Here is an 18,404-nt window from a genome sequence, read left to right on the forward strand (position 1 = left end):
TTCCCTTTTCCAAGATGTGATGCAGAGCTGCTTGTTCTCTCCTCGGGTAACGGCAGCACATTGCGTTTATTCTGCCTGTAGTTCATGTTTTTCTTTTCAGGAATTAATGCCTTCAGAAAAAGGTCCCTGGGAATTACATAAATAGAGGATAATGGAGGAGAATTGTGTTTCCAAGAGAGCCATAATTCAAGGCTTCCAGTGTTGCATTAGCAGCTTCTTTGTGTGACTGAACACGGTGCCTTTTGGCTGCCAGGTGCCCTTGGTGAGCAGTGGCTGGGTCTGCACTGAGGGAGCAGCCACCAAGCCTTTGTGACTTTCAATGCCCAGTAATTTTGGTCACAGTGTGGGAATTAGCCTGACTAACAAGGTGTTGGTTCCCCGGTAGTTATCTTTAGTTTCCCCTGGAGCCGTGCTGTGAATCTCTAAGTGACCTAAAATGAGTTTTTCTGTGGGAAAGTGGATTTATTTTGCTAGGATTGATGTTGGAAGAATGTCCCTCTGCCTTTTGTGCTTTTCCTGCTGCTTTATCTTGTTCTGAGTAGTTGATGCGAGTGGACGTGTGGTGTGATGGTGACCAGCTGGGCTAATGTCAGCGTTGCTTTGGGGCTGTCTAAGTTCACTGCCACGTCCTGGCTCTGAGCTCTGCCTTTTGGGGGGAAAAGTGGGGAAAAGTGGTCGTGAGTGCATTGAACCAGACGTGGTTGGAGTGATGAGGCCGTGGCGGATGGAGAGACCCTTTCCCAAGGGTCTCATTCCATTGTCAATCGTTTCCTTGATGATTGGACCTGCCCTTGGCCAGGGTGGTTGTGTTTGGGGTCAGCTCCATGGGTGTGAGTCTGGAAACCTCCTACAGACCCACAGGGAGCTCTGGGCTGGGGAGGAGAGCCCCTGTGAGGTGCCAGGGACCTCCAGAGGACAGGGTTGCCTCAGGGCAAGTGGTCTCCACCATCCCCTGTGAGTTGGCCTCTCCACCCTCCTGACTGGAAGTGCTGTGCCATAGATAAGCCTGACTCCTCTTGCTGTGGATCAGCTGGGCATTACCTGCCAGTGAAGCCACCTGAAATCCATGACTTGGGACAGCAGGGACTCGGTAGCCCAGAAACCCCCATGGGTTTGCCTGCCCCAGCTAGCTCGCTGCCTAAATGGCTAGTCCTGCTTCTAATGGCAGAATATTCATAACTGGCTTTCCTGGCAGGCAGAAAATCAATAGTGCGACTCCGTGCTTCTACCAGGCTGCTTCTCTGCACACGTAGGAGGCTGGAAATCAGCCACGGAGCCCTTGGTCCCAGCCAGTAGTGTGCTGAGGGATGGGATTAGCACTCGGCACTGCTGCTCCTGGTAACCAGTCCTGGCTGGTAACCAGTCCTGAGCGGGGGCTTGGGGGAGTGGGCATGAACACGTCCCGAAAGAAAGGGGTTGAAAATACATAATTGCACACACAGAAGTTGTGGGGACTATCACCATCAGAGCCACGACTTGGTGCCCAGCAGCCAGCAGGAGCAGGTCAGGAAACCCTTTCCCGTCAGGACAGCACAGAGGCAACAGGCAGTTGCGTTCCTTTAAAGGTGAACCAATTCTTTGGGACCCCCTGGAGCTGATCACACTTTTTTCCTCCCCTGATTTGCCTCCTATGTCTCATCTTCCCTGCCTGTTTTCTGCCCGTTCAGGGGGCCACGAGCTGGAGCAGATGCAACTCATTCTGGAGACAATCCCCGTCATCCACCAGGAGGACAAAGAGGAGCTGCTCAAGGTGATGCCCATGTTCATCAACAGCACGTGGGAAGTGAGGAAGCCGCTGAGGAAGCTGCTGCCCGAGGTGGACAGTGAAGGTACAGTGGTGCCCGCTGCCTTTGGCAGTGTCCTTCTCCTGGGGCTTCCCCTGGCTGTTGTGTTCTCAGGCCTGTTTCCTCAGGCTCCCACAGGAATTGCCCTCAAAGGGCAAGTGCATGAACGCTGGTGGAGAGGATTCAGATATTGGCAGTTGCTCCTGTAGGTCACACATCCCTCACAGAGCCTCCAGGTCCTGCTGACCACCCCACTCAGGACACTGTAGCTTGCTCACAGGTCGCTCCTAAGGGTGAAATAGTCTTCCAAGACAATTCCAAGGTGCCTGTCTGCCTTCCTGTGCCTCTCCTTAGGCTGTAAGCAGGGGCTCAAGCCCTGTTTGTCTCCTTCCTGTGGTTTTTGCATGAGCACAGTTGCACAGTACAGGAAGACACATTGTTTTACTTCACCTGTGTCCCAGCACCGTGAGGTGGTTGCTACAGGAACATTGTCCACGTGCTCTCCTGAGCTCCTTCTAAGGTTAAACTAGCAACCTGCTAGTTTTGGGAAGACGTCGAGACCAAGCCCAGCTTACGTTTGCTGGCGTTAGCTCTTCAATATAAGACATCCAGCGTCTGGTCTTGGCAACACGATATCCGTCGGCCCAGGGTGCCCAGGGACCACGTCAGCCTCCGGCACGCAGGGACAGATTTATTCCCTGCCACTACTGCGGGAAGAAAGGTCACCTGTGCCCCTCACATAACTCACAGTCGTTTTCCTGCCTCCCTGACCCGCAGTATATCGTAATGCACAAATTGTAACGTGTCGTTCCACCACGCTTCGTGCCCACAGCCAGTGACCTTATGGAGCTATTGATTCCCTCCCACTTAATTAGCCCGAGTGATGAAATAATCTCGCGGGAGACAATCGGATATTGGTTAATGTTTAAGCACTGAGGCGGTAGGTGGGGCTGCCCTTTCTGCCGAGTGACTTTGCCCCTAAAGGAAACTGTCCCGCTCACGCAGTTACACCTTTGATGGGGGATGTTTCTGAGGGTGCAGGATGAAGCTGTAACTGGAGAAAGGCATATTGCTGTTTGTGTTGTCTGAACTCAGAGGGACTTTGCCGTGAAAGGATCAGCTGGATTAAGCAACGACTCAAGTGGCAGGATTTTGTCTTTTCACGTAGCCCCGGTAAGAAGAGTCACCAAAGAAATCACAACAAGCCCCCTGCGTTTAGATTTAATTCTAGCCACTTTAATTGCGCTGAAATTTCCTCCTCCGTCATTGTAGAAAGAGTTCATGCACTACAGTCTTTCTAAAATGATTTCTGTCACGCAGAATTCTTTAAATATTAATGTGTAAAATACACTTACAGCGTTGGTCATGCTGAAGGCTTTTAAAAATTGCAGTAAATCCAATCCACTTCAGCTGCGCGTAAAGATGTGAAACCAGTTGCCTGAAGCGCGGCGTGCCTGTCGGATGGATCCGGGAGCGTGGAATCAAATCCCGACACCACCCGAAGGCCCTTTTTTGGGGTGTGATTTACCGTTCTGCTCGGGATCACAGCGCTGGGTGTGACCCACACACGCCGTCCCGTGGAGGCGTGACGATGCTCTCGCAGTCCCTTCTCCTGCCTCGCTGCGGGAGGTGACACCCGGGGGCTGCAGGATTGCTCCCCACGGCTCCCGTGGCGGGTGAGATGGATGCAGCAAGGACAGGAGTGCCTGGTGTGGGTGCACTTGGGGTGTGGCCTTTAATTCCTCCCTGACCTTGAGGCGATTTGTTATGGGGGGTTCCACGAGACTCGTCCCGGGAAGGGCGCTGTTGCTGCTCCAGGGGAATTAGTGAGCTGGTTTCTCTGTGCTCCACAGCCATTGATTTTCTGGAGAAGATACTGACCTTTAACCCCATGGATCGATTAACGGCCGAGATGGGCCTGCAGCACCCCTACATGAGTCAGTATTCCTGCCCTGAGGACGAGCCCGTGTCCCAGCACCCGTTCCGGATTGAGGACGAGATTGATGACATTCTGCTGATGGAAGCCAACCAGAGCCAGATGTCCAACTGGGACAGGTAAGGTACCCAAGGGTGGGCCAGAGACCAGATGCTGGCTTAAATTCTTGAGGCAGAACTTGACTGGTGAGTCCCTGATCTGCCCTTGCCTGGGTTCCATCACACGTGTTCCAGATCCATGAAAGGCACCTGTGTTTCCTTCTTTACGCCGCATTGTGATTCTGGCCCGAGCTGGCCAAACCTCACCAAACCCAACAAGAGGTTCATCACTGATTTCCTCAGGGAGCAGGTGTTGAGTCTGCACGTCCCAGTTACTGTGTACCTTTCTGCTTTTGGGTTTTATTCACAGCCTGTACTGTCACTTGAGTTTAAGTGGCTCTGCGGCCCTTCCCTCTGTCCTCTTTTCCTGTAGAGCAGGTTATACAATAATGTAATTCTTTTACCTTTTTGGGGACGGGGCCTGGTTTGGAGCACTGTATTTATCACTTTTTAAGGTGCCTGAGCACCAGAGACCATAGATCTGGGGGTCTTGTAAAAAGTCCTTAGTTGTGTTGATGTTTTTAAATGGTTTGCTGAAAGCCATGCTGGAAGTTTAGAGCAGATCAAAGCTTTGAGCTGAGGTCTCTAATGTCCTAGATGATTACCCCAATTACTGGTCCAGTCCCAGTACTGGAGCAGGTAGGACAAAATAAGCAGCTAGGAATTAACTATGTTCATTTTTCTGTAGAGTTCCTTCCAGCAGAGCTGGATGAGCTGGCTGGGGGTGTCTGCAGCTTGGTTCCTCTCTGCATAGCAATTTAATCTCCTTGCCTTCTTAATACACTGTATTTCACCAGCACTGAAAAAATTACCTAAAGAAATCCCTTGCCTTCACTATTATTAATCTCTTTGCCTGAGTGAGCAAGTGCCAGAGTGGAGGCTGCGGGGGACAACCAGGTCAATTAGGTGAAGAGGAAAGATGGAAGCTTTCCTCAGGATACCTGTCTTCAGTATATCCCCGTAGCTCCAGCACTCCTGTCAGTTATAGTGCCCAAAGCAGCAAATCAGTTGGTGGAGGTCACCTTGTCACCTTTTTATCTCTTGGCTTTCTCGGTTTGACAGAGGAAGCTGGGACTTAAGAGTGTCCTGCCACCCAGCTGGACACATCTGCTGCGGGGCTGTAAAGTTTGCAAAACAAGCCAAGCGTTTTGGAGACAAGAAATGATTTTGCCTGTGTGTTGTGGGGCACCTGAAGAGAGTTTCGTTGCCGTGACAGAGCCCCAGTGCCTGGGGTAACAAGTTCTTTTAAAGGCAGCTCAGTTAGGAACCAGTAAATTAGATGTCACTTTGAAAAACCACGGCTAAGAATGGGTGTTGTCAGGTAATTGCAATCGAGGGAGTTAAGCTGATTTGAGAAGTTATCACTTAGCAAGGTGACCCTTCAGGGATGCTCTTGGTTCCTGATGTCAGAATAAACTGGTTATATCCAGTCTCAGTGGGGACCAACAAGGAGCCCTCACACCATGGTACTTGTGGGCCTGAGGGACAGTTTGATCACTGTTGTTGTTAATTGTGTTTTAATCCCAAGTGGAGGGAAGGTGATGAGGGGCTAAAGGAAGGGGCCAGTTGGTTTGGTTATTGGGCTTTTATTCCAGCTCCTGGCCCCATCTCAGACGAGCAGATTACTCACCCCACTGGCTTTTTAACACACAAGAGAAAGGTCTCTAATATCAATAAGACATTAGAGGTCTGTAGGTAAGTGGTAAATCAGCGAGCAAAAGGCAGAACTACCAGCAGCAGTTGATACTGGTTTGAGCACTGCTGTTTCCAACGGAGCCACTGTCTGTGTGTCTTTCACAGGTATCACATAAGCCTCTCCTCTGATTTGGACTGGAGACACGACAAGCACCACGAGATGGATGAGGTTCAGCGGGACCCCCGGGCAGGGTCTGAATCCACCGCTGAGGAAGCACAGGTCGATCCACGGAAATACTCACAGAGCAGCTCGGAGAGGTTCTTGGAGCTGTCCCACTCGTCCATGGACCGAGTGTTTGATGCAGATTGTGGGAAATCGTGTGATTACAAAGTGGGGTCACCCTCCTACTTGGACAAATTGCTGTGGAGGGACAGTAAACCCCATCACTACTCAGAGCCCAAGCTAATCCTAGATTTATCCCACTGGAAAAGAGCAACCATAGCACCTGCAGCTGAGCTGTCACTGGAAGAAGAACCATCCAACCTCTTCCTGGAGATTGCTCAGTGGGTGAAGAGCACGCAGGTGGGGCTGGAGTGTCCCAGCTCCCTTCCCGAGATCCAGGAGCGGAGCCTGCCCTCTTCCCCTCACCGCCTCCGCAAGGAGCCCGCCGAGGTGAGCAGGGAGGCGGACCCCGAGTTTGACCTGGACGTCTTCATCTCCAGGGCGCTGAAGCTTTGCACAAAACCCGAGGATCTTCCAGACAACAAGCTCAACGAGATCAACGGGGCCTGCATCTCCGAGCACCCCGGGGAGATGGTGCAGGCAGAGGTGTACCAGAAGGAGCGGTGGTGAGGGGAACCCCGCTGCACCTCCCTCTCCCTCTCGGGCGGTGTGGCCGCTGCCCGGGGCTGAGTGGCTCCCCCCTGTCACTGACCATCCGCTTTTCACACTGTACCAAATGCCTTTTTTTCGGGAAAAAGGTGAGCACAAACCACACGCCCCTCTTGATGCCTTCCGAGGGAGTCAAGAGGTGTGAATGAAATACTGAGTTTCTTATACTGCCTTAACACTCTTGCCTTGCAATCTCTGGGACCTGTTTGAAGCTTAAGTGTACAGGGGGAAAAAAAATGACAGTACGTGGTAGGTTTACACAAACAGAAGTCAAGTCAACTTCTTTACCCTTCTTTTTCTATAGCAACTTAAAATGACGAGGACAAAGATTTTCAGTGTGGTCAGATAACGTCGTGGTTTGACAGGTTCCCAAAACAACAAACTCTGAACTCCTCTGAGGCACCTACAGGTACGGAGAGAAGTGGTGCCAGGCAGTGTCTATGGCTGGCTGTCAGTCAGCAGGGAATGGAACTAGAGGTGGAGATTGGCCATCAGACTGAAAATAACTCTTCGAGGATGTTAACGGGGAAGAAATTTGACCTACAAAATGTGGGCCACTTGGGGATTTGTTTTATTTTTTTTCTGACAGGAAGACAAAATTTTTGCTAGGCGCGTTGTCCTGGTTTGGTTTCTCGCACCTAAAATTTTCCCTTGTGGTGCACGGGGTGGAGCACCGTGTGATGCATTTCAGTGTAACAACCTGGTGCTGCGAGTCCTGCCTCGGGCATCTGCCCAGCAGACCAGCAAATCCCAGTGGAAAGGGCTGGGCAGGAGCTGAGAGCCAGAAACAGGGTGTCCCACGGTGTGATGCTGCCTGGCACCACCAGCTACACGCGCTCAGCGAGGGCACCCACCTTTCCTATTGAAAGAGGAATTAAAGTACCACTATTTTACCTTCCGACAAAGAACCTGTGAAGGAAGGAACAGTTCCTGTGGCATTAGAGTCATCGCTGGCCACTTTGCTTACAGCTTCTTTGGGAGATGCTGGTGTCAGCAGGCAACCGAGCGTGGTGTGTAAATAGACAAAAGGCAACAACTGATCTACTGTAACTTCTGTTTTCATCCACACTTCCGAGCACCTTAATTATTAATCGGCTAACAAGAGTTTGTATACGGAAGAAATGTTCTATACTTATATTTAACCAAACTCGGCGGTTTTTTTAGGTGGAAAAATCTGTAAATAGCGCGATAAAAGCCGACCTCTGCTTTCCTTGCCATCGTGCTGCCGTGCTGCTCAGCCCAGTGGCACTGCTTCCGTTCGTAAAAGAGGAACTACTGTACTTAGGAACTCCGAGGCCCATGTTTAACTACTCCTACACGAATTATTTCCACCCTCTTAGCAAGTAATCTACTAAATACTCTGAGATGTGAAGAAAATTCATGTGAGGTCAGATAACTAACAGCAGCATTTACTGTATTAACCCTGGTTTCTCGTCCTGGTGGGATCGGGTGCAGGCTTAGCTGCAGGAGAGCTTGTGTTGGGCCTTGACAAGCCCGTAAACATCTTCCTACTGTGAAGAGCTCACCTTGGTGTGATGGAAATGCCATTCCTCCAGCTGATTAGCAGCATAGGTGTGAAGGCTCCCAGCTGCACGGGTGGGATGGGGTGGAAGTCCTGGGAAATGGGTGGAGAAGGCATTTGGAAGGCAGAGCAGTTTGTCTCTGCTTTGAGCATTTGTGTGTCCCCCAGAGTGGTTTAGAAAGGGGAGACGAAGGAGAAACAGAGGGTTTTCAGTGTGTCTCAGATAATTGATATACCTCAGCTAAAGCTCAGCACTTTTACTGGTGGTGGGAGAGATTCAGACACCAAGAAGCATCGACCTGTGCGTTGGAGCGGATCCCAGCCCACGGCTCGCTGCCCGTGGTCCCTCTCAGCTCTGCTGTGCACCCAGCAGCAGCCAGCAAAGGCTGGGAACGGGGCTGCCGGGCTCCAGTGAGTGCATGCCGAGGGAGGAGGAGGTGGCAGCAGCCACAGTTGTGCCCCACCACTCCCTGGTGCCACCCGGGAGAGGAGCTGGCGATGCCCCATCCTCTGGTGGGAGACGCACCAGCACTGCGGCGGCGCCAGCGGAGAATCTGGGAGCCAGTGGAGTTTGAACCCGGAGGTTCAAAGATCAGCAGCGTGAGAGCCGGCTTTTAAAACTCTCTTCTGACAGATTCAACAACTGCTTCTGCTGCCGTTGGGTTGAGCAGGGAGACGCGCTGGCACGAGGAGTTGTCAGCGGCCAAACCGCGCCAGCGTTTTCCTCGGCGTCGGCCGCCACGTCCTCCGAAACCGGAAGCCATTTTCCGCGGGTTGCTAAGTCTTCACCAGGGGCCTACGGGGAACTATTTACTGTGGCCATGACAGAAACAGTTTTGCTCTTGAATACTGTCTTGAGGGCCCACAGTTAAAGTGTAACATTAACTTCTCGAGGAAGCAAACGGAGCGTGTTGCCGCCACTCCAGATTTTCCATGTCGCTTCATGAACTGTTATTTAATGTTGTTCTAAAACCTCAGCGTCACATGCTGGGAAAAGGGGATAAGAGAGATGGCTTTAATTTGTTACCTGAGTGTGCTCAGCTATCACAAGCCAGATCTGTTTTTCATCTATAACAATAAAACGTAAGGCCTGAGCCTTCCTTGCGTGGCAGCGTGTAAATTATTTCGCTTACCGTGAGGCTTGAAATGTTTATTCCAGTTGCTGGTGTTTTAAGTTTCTTTTTACAGATCACAGAGTTAATTTAGGTTGGAAAAGACCTCACAGAATGGTCACAAACACCTGCACTGCATGAATATTTGCATGCTGGGGTTATTTGGTGTTGGGTTGCTTTTCACCAGGTTTTGCTCTGCCTGAGGGCTCGGGGTCACGGGGAGGGAACTGAGACCTTGTCACCAATGTGGTGACTTCTGCAAAGTGCTGCTTCTTGCAGTTCGAGGAGTCATTCCAATGCAAGATTGCCCATCAGGTATTTCAATAAAAGTGCAGGTGGTACTTCCTAAAAGGTTAAAAAAAAAGGAGCACTGCTGTCGTTAATGGTACGGTCTGTTGGGTCACGGAGGCCACGTGGCACTGGGATGGGTGGACACCCTGGATTTAGAGATGTGGGTCCCAGCCCTTGTGGCCAGCCTTTTACAGGGTTTTATTGGAAAGAGAACTAGAGGGAGCAAAAAACACCCTCCCTGAACCTGTGGGAGATGCTCGTGGTGGCCTCCGTGTAAGGATCTGTCCTTCCACCACAGAAGCTGCAAGCTGGGGCTTGGGAATCCATCGGGGAGATGATTTAGGAGCTCCTTCAAATGTCAAAATGATGCCTCCGATGGTTCTGCTGCTGATTGTTCTTCCCCAGTCACAAATATGTGACTATTTTTACTGCAGTTTATTTTTAATCATGTTGGGATTCAGCAGCCGCTACACCGTCACAGAGCTGCACTAACCAGATCTTCAGAGGTTTACCATTAGAGTAATGAGAAAATCAACTTCAGCTTGCCTTTAAAGGGGCTTTAGGGACGTCCTGGGAAGTCTTTCCTATGCAGATCTCCCCTGGATCCCAGCGTAAAACCACAACATAGTGAATCTTACAAGCGGACTTGTTGGGGACTGGACTGGGAGTGATCAGTTCTGTCCCTCTGAGCAGTTTCATTCCACCATCCACAGTTTTCTGGGAGAGCTTGCAGCGAGAGCTCTGTATAATGCGGCACGCAGTCGTTTAAGGTCTGAAATGTTCTCTCTTTTTTTTTTTTCTGCTGATTCTGAGAGGAGCTGAAGAGAACAAATGCACCATATGGTGTTCGCTCGTGAATAGTTGCCTTTGACATTTTCAAAGGCAGGGTTGGGTTTTGAAAAGCAGCACAATTCCCCGGGTGAATGGAGCCCCCCTCAAAGCGCATCCTCACTTTCCGAAGCCGTGCTCTCCATCTGGGCGCTGCCGGAGCTTTGGTTTGTAACAATCACGTTGCTAAATTCAAAGAGCGGGATTTTGAGGGGGAAAAGAAAAAAAAAAAAAAGGTTTTGTCTTAAAAAAAACCCCACAACCTTTTCTCGGAGGGTCTTGCTCCATCTCAGCTCTTGGGTTGTGGCAGAATGGATTGCAACAAAAGGACCTCGGAAGGGTTGCTTTGGTAAACGCTGCAGTGAAAATGAGGCGTTTTGGGAGGTTTATGTAAATATTTGTGAAGCACTGGAGAGATTATACCCAAGTACATGTTTGACAGCAGAGACTACACTGAAAAGTAGAATTAATTGCTGTGTGTGTCACTGTTGTTTGAAGTGTTTGTGTGTTCCACAGTGTATTGTTTTAAGTTTAAGCAATATATGGCATTCCTCCCAGAAAATGGCAATAGATGTAGGTGAAGGTGCTTCAGGGTGTGAATTGAACGCTGCTTATGCTGCATGCTCCGGTGTCCGTGGGTGAGAACCCCTTGGAGCCCATCTAGTGACTGCTTAGTTCTTGGGCACTGGCTCTGTCCTCGTGTTCCTGGGAATTCCTACCTGGGTCATACTGGGAGTGTTATAAATATCTTGAACAAAACCTGGGGTAATTAAACAAAACTTTGATAGTCCACTCTGCAGAATAGAGCAGGTGAGAATCACCAGTGTGTGGGATCGGCTCTGGGATCAGGGATAATGGCTTCCCACTGCCAGAGGGCAAGGTTAGATGAGATATTGGGAAGGAATTCTTGGCTGTGAGGGTGGGGAGGCCCTGGCACAGGTTGCCCAGAGAAGCTGTGGCTGCCCCAACCCTGGAAGTGTCCAAAGCCAGGCTGGACAGAGCTTGGAGCAACCTGGGGTATAGTGGAAGGTGTCCCTGCCCATGGCAGGGGGTGGGACAGGATGATCTTCAAGTTCCCTTCCAACCCAAACCATTCTGTGGTTCTGTGCTGATGTTTTTATTTCTGCCATTTCTCCTCTGGTGCACACTGACATTTCAGTGCAGAAAGAGCAGTACAGGGTTAGCCAGCTCCCTGGGAATGCCATGCCTCCATCTGTGAGCTGTGTGGCTCCAAGACGGAGAAGGCGGTGGTTCCACGGTTGTTGCCGCAATGATTTCGAAATCCTGGGGCATTTCCATTGATCCCACTGGTGTTTCAGGGGGGAATGAAGATCAGTGGAACAGCTTGAACTCTTCTGGGTCCAATCTATAAGGGGAGTTTGAGCTCCAGGAGGAGTTACCATCTGGCTGTGAACAGAGCTGGGTGATGGAACAGGCAGTGCCATCGTGTTTCCGTGCGGTCACCCCGCTGCTCTCGGAGCAAGAATAGTGTGGGTTGATGTCATATGCATGGGGGGGAAATAGGTTTCAGGGTGACAATTTGTTGAAGAAAAGTTCCCTAAGTATATGTGCTGTGCGGTCCTAAATCCTGCTGGCCCCTGTTGGCAGTTCCAGTGCCAGCAGGAGTGCCCAGTGCCTTCTCTCTGTACACAAGTTCAGTGCTGCATCTCCCTCTGTGAGGACAGTGAAAACACACTTTCTGCAGGGAGATGGGATGGGGAAGAGTGCACATAAGTATCCAGAGGTGATGAGATTCCCCTGATAAGCAGTAACATGCAGTAAGGGAAGAAAATGGATTCAGCCCAAAGCTGTTCTGCAAAGAACCTGTGCTCACGAGCACAGCTGGACGCTGGGGAGCCACCGGTCACCTGGGTAAGTCCTTCTCTAAAACACTCAACAGTGATGAGGTGGAGGGTGAAAGAACATGCCATGTGCATGAACTGGGCTCATCCAGGCACAGCAGAACTGCTGTGTGTGTGTGTGTGTGTGTGTGCACACACAGGAACACGCAGGTTTCATGCGCTGAAGGCCTGAGGGAGCCTCCGGATCAGGCCTTTGGATTGGGAAGGTTTGTTTCTGTCCTTATAGTTCCATCTTTCCCTCTCACCACAAAGCTCAGCCACGTCCCTTGCCGCCCTCCTTCACCTCTGGAGGTGTGAATTCCTTCTCCATGATGAGAGCTTCTCTGCACTGCTGTAGGAATAAAACCAGGAGCCCGGCACAAAGCGGGTGCACTGAGGGTCTGAGCTGTCCGCATTCAAACCGTCTGCTTTTCCAGCTTGACAGAGGTGGTTAATACTCAATTTACTCCATTCCTGAAAGAGTAGCTCATATTTCCAGGAGTTTGATGAACTTGATGTTTGTGGATGGGCAGCATTCACATCCTACCAAGGGGGACTCATCAGTCCCCAAAGCAGTCACTGTTGGGGGCAGGAGACCCTCACCTGAGAAGGTCTCCTGAGGCTCCAGAGTCAATCATTTGGTGCAGCTGGGTGTGAGGAAGGCAGGGCAAGGCAAGAGGGATACCTGTACTGCTGTTGTCTGTCCAGTATAGGTAAAACAGTCACCAGGGAGGTCCAGAAACAAGAGAGAACCCTCCCAGAAACAGTTAAAAATGAATTGGAGGAGCCTCCAGCTTTTCCTTGTGTAATCCCATACAACTTTCAGCTGTGAAGGGAAGGAAGAAGAAAAGCCTCTCTCTCCAGAGAAGGTGGTATATATGATGGTTATTCATCACAGGCTGAAAAGGCTGTCACTGCAGCAAAACAAGGCCTTACATTTGAGTGCTTCTGCCACTAATTCAGCCTGCTGAGCAGCTCTGTGGTGCCGCAGCCCAGATAGCTCATCAGTCTCTTCCTACAGAAGGATGCAGAGAAATCAGATTTTCTGGCCAAAATTGGCAGCAAATCAGGGGCTCATGTTGCCCATGCATGTCCCGTGGCACCTCTGAGCCGTGGCTGCTGCACATCTCGTCCCACTGTCTGCTCCCAGAGCTGCACCCCAACACCTCCTGAGTGCTGCTGGGGCCGGACAGGCTCCCCCTGGCCTGGGTGAGCTCCTGCACCCTCCCGGGGCAGAGGGACAGGCCTGGCCGGGGACAGAGGTGTTGCTGGCACGTAGTGGTGTGTCTGCAGAGAACTGGCAAGTGACAGTTTGTCTGTCACCCCTTAATCCTCAGGCAGGCTGTGCTGCCGCTCGGCCTTTGGTGGAGAAACAAACAGGGAACCGAAGGCAGCGGTGGCAGAAATGTCAGCCCTGCGAGCTGCTGAGCAACAAACTGAAATATTTAATCAATGAGCCATTTGCAGAGGGGCTGAACAGCAGGAGCCCTAGTGTCTAACTTGGCTGCGGCTCCTCTGTCTCCAGAGGCATCGACTGACATTTCACACTGACTGAACTGGCTCATTAAAAACCAGACATGGGCAAGACCTGTTCGTCATCTCTCCACCGAGGGTCTGTTCCCGCAGCAGGTACTTTGTCACTCTAAATTATGTTCCTCGAGCACAGTAGCTGCCAGTAAATGCTAAGCTGATCCATGCTCTCATCTGCCACTTTTTGAGTTGTTCCCCCGGGAGTGCTGCTGGATCTCCAGATGAACATCATTGTGCTCACACTCGGTTTCTGTTAGCAAGCCCTGGTGTTCCATATCTGTGTTTAGGAGCAAGGGAGAGTGCTGCTCTGGGACTTACTCTGCTCCTGCCTGGTCTCCTGAGCTCCCTGTGTGTGTGTCCTTAACCCCATCTGAAAAACCGGGGGTGGGGGGACACACCAAAAAAAAAACCAACTTTGAGTCTGACCGATGAAAAGAGTGAGGTGTGCTCTGGTTTTCTTGATTGTGAAGCTTTTATAGAATCGCAGGTGGTTTGGGTTGGAAGGGACCTTTAGATGTCACCTGGTTTAGGGCAGTGAAGTTACAACGAGTGACAGCCTGCAGGGAACCCACGTCCTGCACCAGCTCACCAAGCCCACATGCCCCAGCTGCTCTGACTCCACTGCTGGCTGAGGCTCCTGCGGGACCCGCCGAGCTGTTTGCTCAGCAGCAGCTGTAAAAGAGCTCGGATCTGCTCTGTGAGGAGATGGACAGAGAAAGGAGGGTGCGAAGGGAGAAATCCTGGGAGATGGGAAGCCACGGGAGAAGGGGGGCCGAGTGGTGGGTTCAGGGACTCCCAGCCGGCACAAGAAGCCTGTTTCCGTCTGAGATGTCTGGGGTGCAGCGCTGCAGTCAGACAAGGGTCTCCTTCGGGGGCATGTCCCCAGAGCTGTTGCTTTACGGGGCAGCGCTTTCCCGGCCGTGGGGCAAATGGGAAGAATTGCGTCTCCTGCCTAAAACACCGAGTCCGGAGTCGTGCGGCTCTTGGAGCCGTGAACTGTCTTAGGCGAGGACGGGCCGCCCTCTGCAGGGAAACTCACGAAAGTCGTGTCCAAGCTCTCCTCGTCCACTGCCTGGATTAACCCGCGCAGATAACCCCTCTGGGGACCCAAACCGATGCCACCCCCAGCGCCAGAGCCCCGCTGTCACCTCACCTCCTCCATCAGACTGCCATTTCTAGTGCCTGTGATGCGCAGGAAAGCTGCGGGAGGGTGCGCCAGCGGCCGGTGATTTGACATCAAGCGTTTCCCCCTGCAGGGAGAAATAATGGTTTCACACCTCTCTGGATGAGTGTGAGCAGCCAGGGGCAGCTGTAGGTCTGGGTTTGCGGGGTGCTGAGTGCTCCCTGCTGCGGTGAGTGAAGCCAGGACGTGCTTTGTCTCGCTGAATCACATCTGGCAGGTTTGTTGTTTTGGTTTGTTTTTTTTCCAGGAAAGTATTTCAGCACATCGTGGTCAGGGCGGTGGGCAGAGTCATTTAAGTCACCTTTGTTGCCTGCACGTGTGTGTGGTTGCACGCTTGCCTGGATTGGTATGTTGGCAGCAGAAAAGGACAGAAAGGGAGATTTTACTGTTTGTCCTGAGCTGAGTCCACACTGACCAGGTCACCTGGGCTGTACCAGTGTGGCTAAAAAATATTAATTCCCATCTTCGGCTCTGACAGCACGTTCACTGCCCTCTCTGACAAAGAAGGCAGAAGGGAGAAATCATGTTCCTCTCCCCCCATCCGGGATTGAGCTGGCAGGTGACCTGCTAAATTTAAATCTGGGCTTTTAAAACCCAAGAGGCTCGCGCTTTGTACCATTATTTTAAAAAATTATGCGGGAAACTCCTCTTGATCTCTTATAGAGAAGCCTATGGTCTGTCAGAGGAGCTCAAAATACGGAGCTGAAACCTTTCTGAACAGTGACCTAGCACTGCCACCAGTTTTCTTGTAGTTGTGCATCCCCCCTCGATATCTGGGACAGGGGTAATGTGCAGCTCTCCGTCACATGAGTTTATCAGCAGCTGAAAAAGTGCAATGCCTTGTTGTTCAGGCCTTTGTAAGCCCTGCTGGAAAGTAAAATAGGCAGAAAGCCGCACAAATAGCAGTTGCTGTTCCTGGGAGCACATTAAATAACGAAGGGACCCCAAGACCCTCCTCAGGACAGCAGGGGGTGATCGAGCCGGCAGGTCACACAGCCTGAGCTGGGGCCCTGCAGAGAAAAGGGAGCAGCAAATCCTCCTGGAAGCCATTTCAGGGAACACGAAGAGGATAGAGGCGGTCAGGAACAACCTGACACAGATTTAGGGAGGATAAATTGTTCTAACAGCTTTCTGTGACGGCTGCCTGTTGGTTTTCTTCCTTTCAACGCCCTGCCTTTATGTCCCAGAGCAGAGGGGGAGAGGCTTCTGCAGCTCCGTCCTGCCGTCTTTAACCCCCACATGCTTTTTGGCACCGGCTTCATTCGGCCTCAGCCCACCTGATCCTTGTAATTGAGGAAAACAAAACTCAGCTGGGGGGGGAGGGGGAGGAAATAAAAAAAAAAAAAAAAAATTTTTGCCAGCTGCACAGATCAGATTTTTTTAACAGACTCAAGTTCCCTTGCTCTCAGAAAAAAAAGAAAAATCTTGTTTGCGGAGGTCTGTCGGGAGTTGGAGACTTCCATTCACAGCAGTGCTGACGAAATCTCGATGGAGTTAGTAGGTTCTCTGCAATTTAAGCTACAGAAGAGCTTAAAGAAGCTTCTGCACAAGCGCCAAAGCTCTCCTTGTAACGGTGGTTTTGTAGCTGGCTCGTAACTCCCTACTGGATATCTCGCAGCTGAGGCGTCTGTCGCTGTCCCTGGTGCAGGTGTCTGTGCTTTCTGTAAAGGGATACAAAGCACAAGTGACATAAAGGATTTATGGCTTTTTTTTTCTTTGTTTGAGACGTGAAAACTCATCACGTAACTGTCTTTCCTTGGTCAGACCTTTCCCGACCTGAATGACCCTATATTTTAACGTCAGCCCTCTCCTGCTGGAGGGGTTAGATTTTAAGATTCACCTAAAAAATACGTGGCCAGCGAGAATGCATGTAGGACGACTTGAAATGCAAAGGAGTCCAAGCAGGATGTAGATGGGATGTTGTGGGTCAGCAGCTGTAAAAGCTGTTTTAGCTTTAGAGTTTGGAGTCCCACAGGTTGCTTTGCCTTCAGCAACACTGGGCAGGTGAATGATAACTCAAGAAGTAGAAGCCATTTCTCCTTGGTGCCAAGATGGTGCTCTGCTCATGGGATCTTTTCTCACTTCTTTTTTTAAGGAACTAAATTGTTTTGCACTGCTCAGGATGCTGTCCTTTGCTAGACACAGAGGAGCCAGGGCTGAGGTGCTGGCACTGGGCTAACAAGCACAGAAAATTCACTTTACAGCGTTTCAAGGCAGTACGATTTGAGACCTGTGAAGGCTAGTGGAACTTTTTTTGGCAGTTTTCTCTATTGTTTTTGTCAGTCACATCCATTTGGAGACAAAAGCAGAGTGTTCTCAGGAGGGAGGGCTTTCAGCCTGAAAGACCAGTGTGGTTGCCTGGGAGCCCAGTCTGAGAGGGAGGTGTCTGTCGTGTTAAAAGCAGAAACAAGAGTCACCGAGTGTGCATGTGCTGATGGGACTCTGACTGTCAAGGCTCTGATCAGTCCCTGTGAGATGTCCATTCTCACCCTGCAGCACACAAACACAGCGTTAGGTGAGAAAGAGATCAGAAAGCACTGTATGTTGATTTCAAGACCTTAAACCCGAATGCAGGGTCACCAAACCCCCACCTATGGGGTTAGACTCTCCCCTGAGGTGAGAGAGACATTTCTTTCCATCTTAACTGAGGTCAGTGGGACTTCATGACTTCTAAACTCAACGGTGGATTAGTGGGTTTTGTGCTTTTTATCCCGGCTGCGATCGAACAAAGGCGTGACAATTCCAGCTTGGTATCTGCTGAGTGATCAGAAGAGGGCAGTCCTTCCCCTCTGTACTTACTCTACTTCATGCTTGAATTGAGTCTCAAGGCCACAAATTAACGCTGCAGACCTGTGCTGATATGGTTGCACTGATCCGGGGTGTGCATCCAACCCCTGAATGGCCTTCTGTCCTTCCTTCAAGACCAGGGAGTTCTGCCACTTGAGAAGAAATACGACAAACGTGGTGTCCATGAAGATCACTCAGAGGACAGAGGCAGGTTGCTGTAGATAATTTCTGGAAGAAAGCTCCCAGTTATGAGGAGGATGGTGTAGGAAAAGGTCACCCAGTGTCTGCACCACTCCCTGTGAGAGCAGTGACCACAGCACATATAAATCGACCTGGTTTTAATGCAGCTGATAAAACCAGCAGCAGTGAGGAGGGAGGGGTTTGCTCTGATTCCCAGCAGAAAAGCAGATTTATCAGGGCGTGACAGCACCCAAAAGGCTGTGGCCTCCCCCTGTGAGGGTTGCTCTTTGGTCTTCCACTAAACCAGGACACCCAGAGACCCGTCCACCCTGGCCTTGAATGTTTCCAGGGATGAGGCATCTACCACTTCCCTGGGCAACCCGTGCCATGCCACCCTCATTGCAAAATTTGCCACCCCCATAATAAAATCTGCCACTGTCAGCATAATTTACCTCGATAAATTTACCACCCTCAGTATAAAAAGCTCCTTCCTCCTGTGTGGTCTGAACGCCACCTGATCAGCCCACCTCAGGTTTTCTCACCATGCCCATAGCTGTCCAGAGGCTCAGCAGGGTAGAGGCGACCCACAATCCAAGGCCAAACAGGCCTGAAAAGATCAAAAGCAGAGAAGGCAAAATATAATTTAAACAATGGGAGTTACGTGAGTCACTGACAGAAGAATTAATCCAAACTGGGGGGGGGTGGAGGGGGACTGGTGTCCATGCAGGCCAAAGCTCCATGCCTGGAAAGACTCACAGACACATATGGGATGCCTTAGCAGTGCC

General features: G+C 50.9%; 1 protein-coding gene across 4 annotated transcripts in view; it reads left to right on the plus strand.

Annotated features, from left to right (window-relative positions):
* The window catches only part of MAPK4 (mitogen-activated protein kinase 4), a 45,671-nt gene extending 36,704 nt beyond the window's left edge, over window positions 1–8,967 (plus strand). For all 4 annotated transcript variants that reach the window (XM_039388847.1, XM_039388849.1, XM_039388848.1 and 1 more), the window contains 3 exons: window positions 1,668–1,829; window positions 3,638–3,839; window positions 5,619–8,967. In XM_039388847.1, the coding sequence (XP_039244781.1) occupies window positions 1,668–1,829; window positions 3,638–3,839; window positions 5,619–6,306 (1,052 nt within the window). In that variant the 3' untranslated portion in view covers window positions 6,307–8,967. The remainder of the gene's footprint in view (window positions 1–1,667; window positions 1,830–3,637; window positions 3,840–5,618) is intronic.
* Window positions 8,968–18,404: the final 9,437 nt, after the last annotated feature.

Source organism: Pipra filicauda, unplaced genomic scaffold (assembly GCF_003945595.2).
Source record: "Pipra filicauda isolate LSUMZ 115617 unplaced genomic scaffold, ASM394559v2 scaffold690_size370485_pilon, whole genome shotgun sequence".
NCBI lineage: Eukaryota > Metazoa > Chordata > Aves > Passeriformes > Pipridae > Pipra > Pipra filicauda.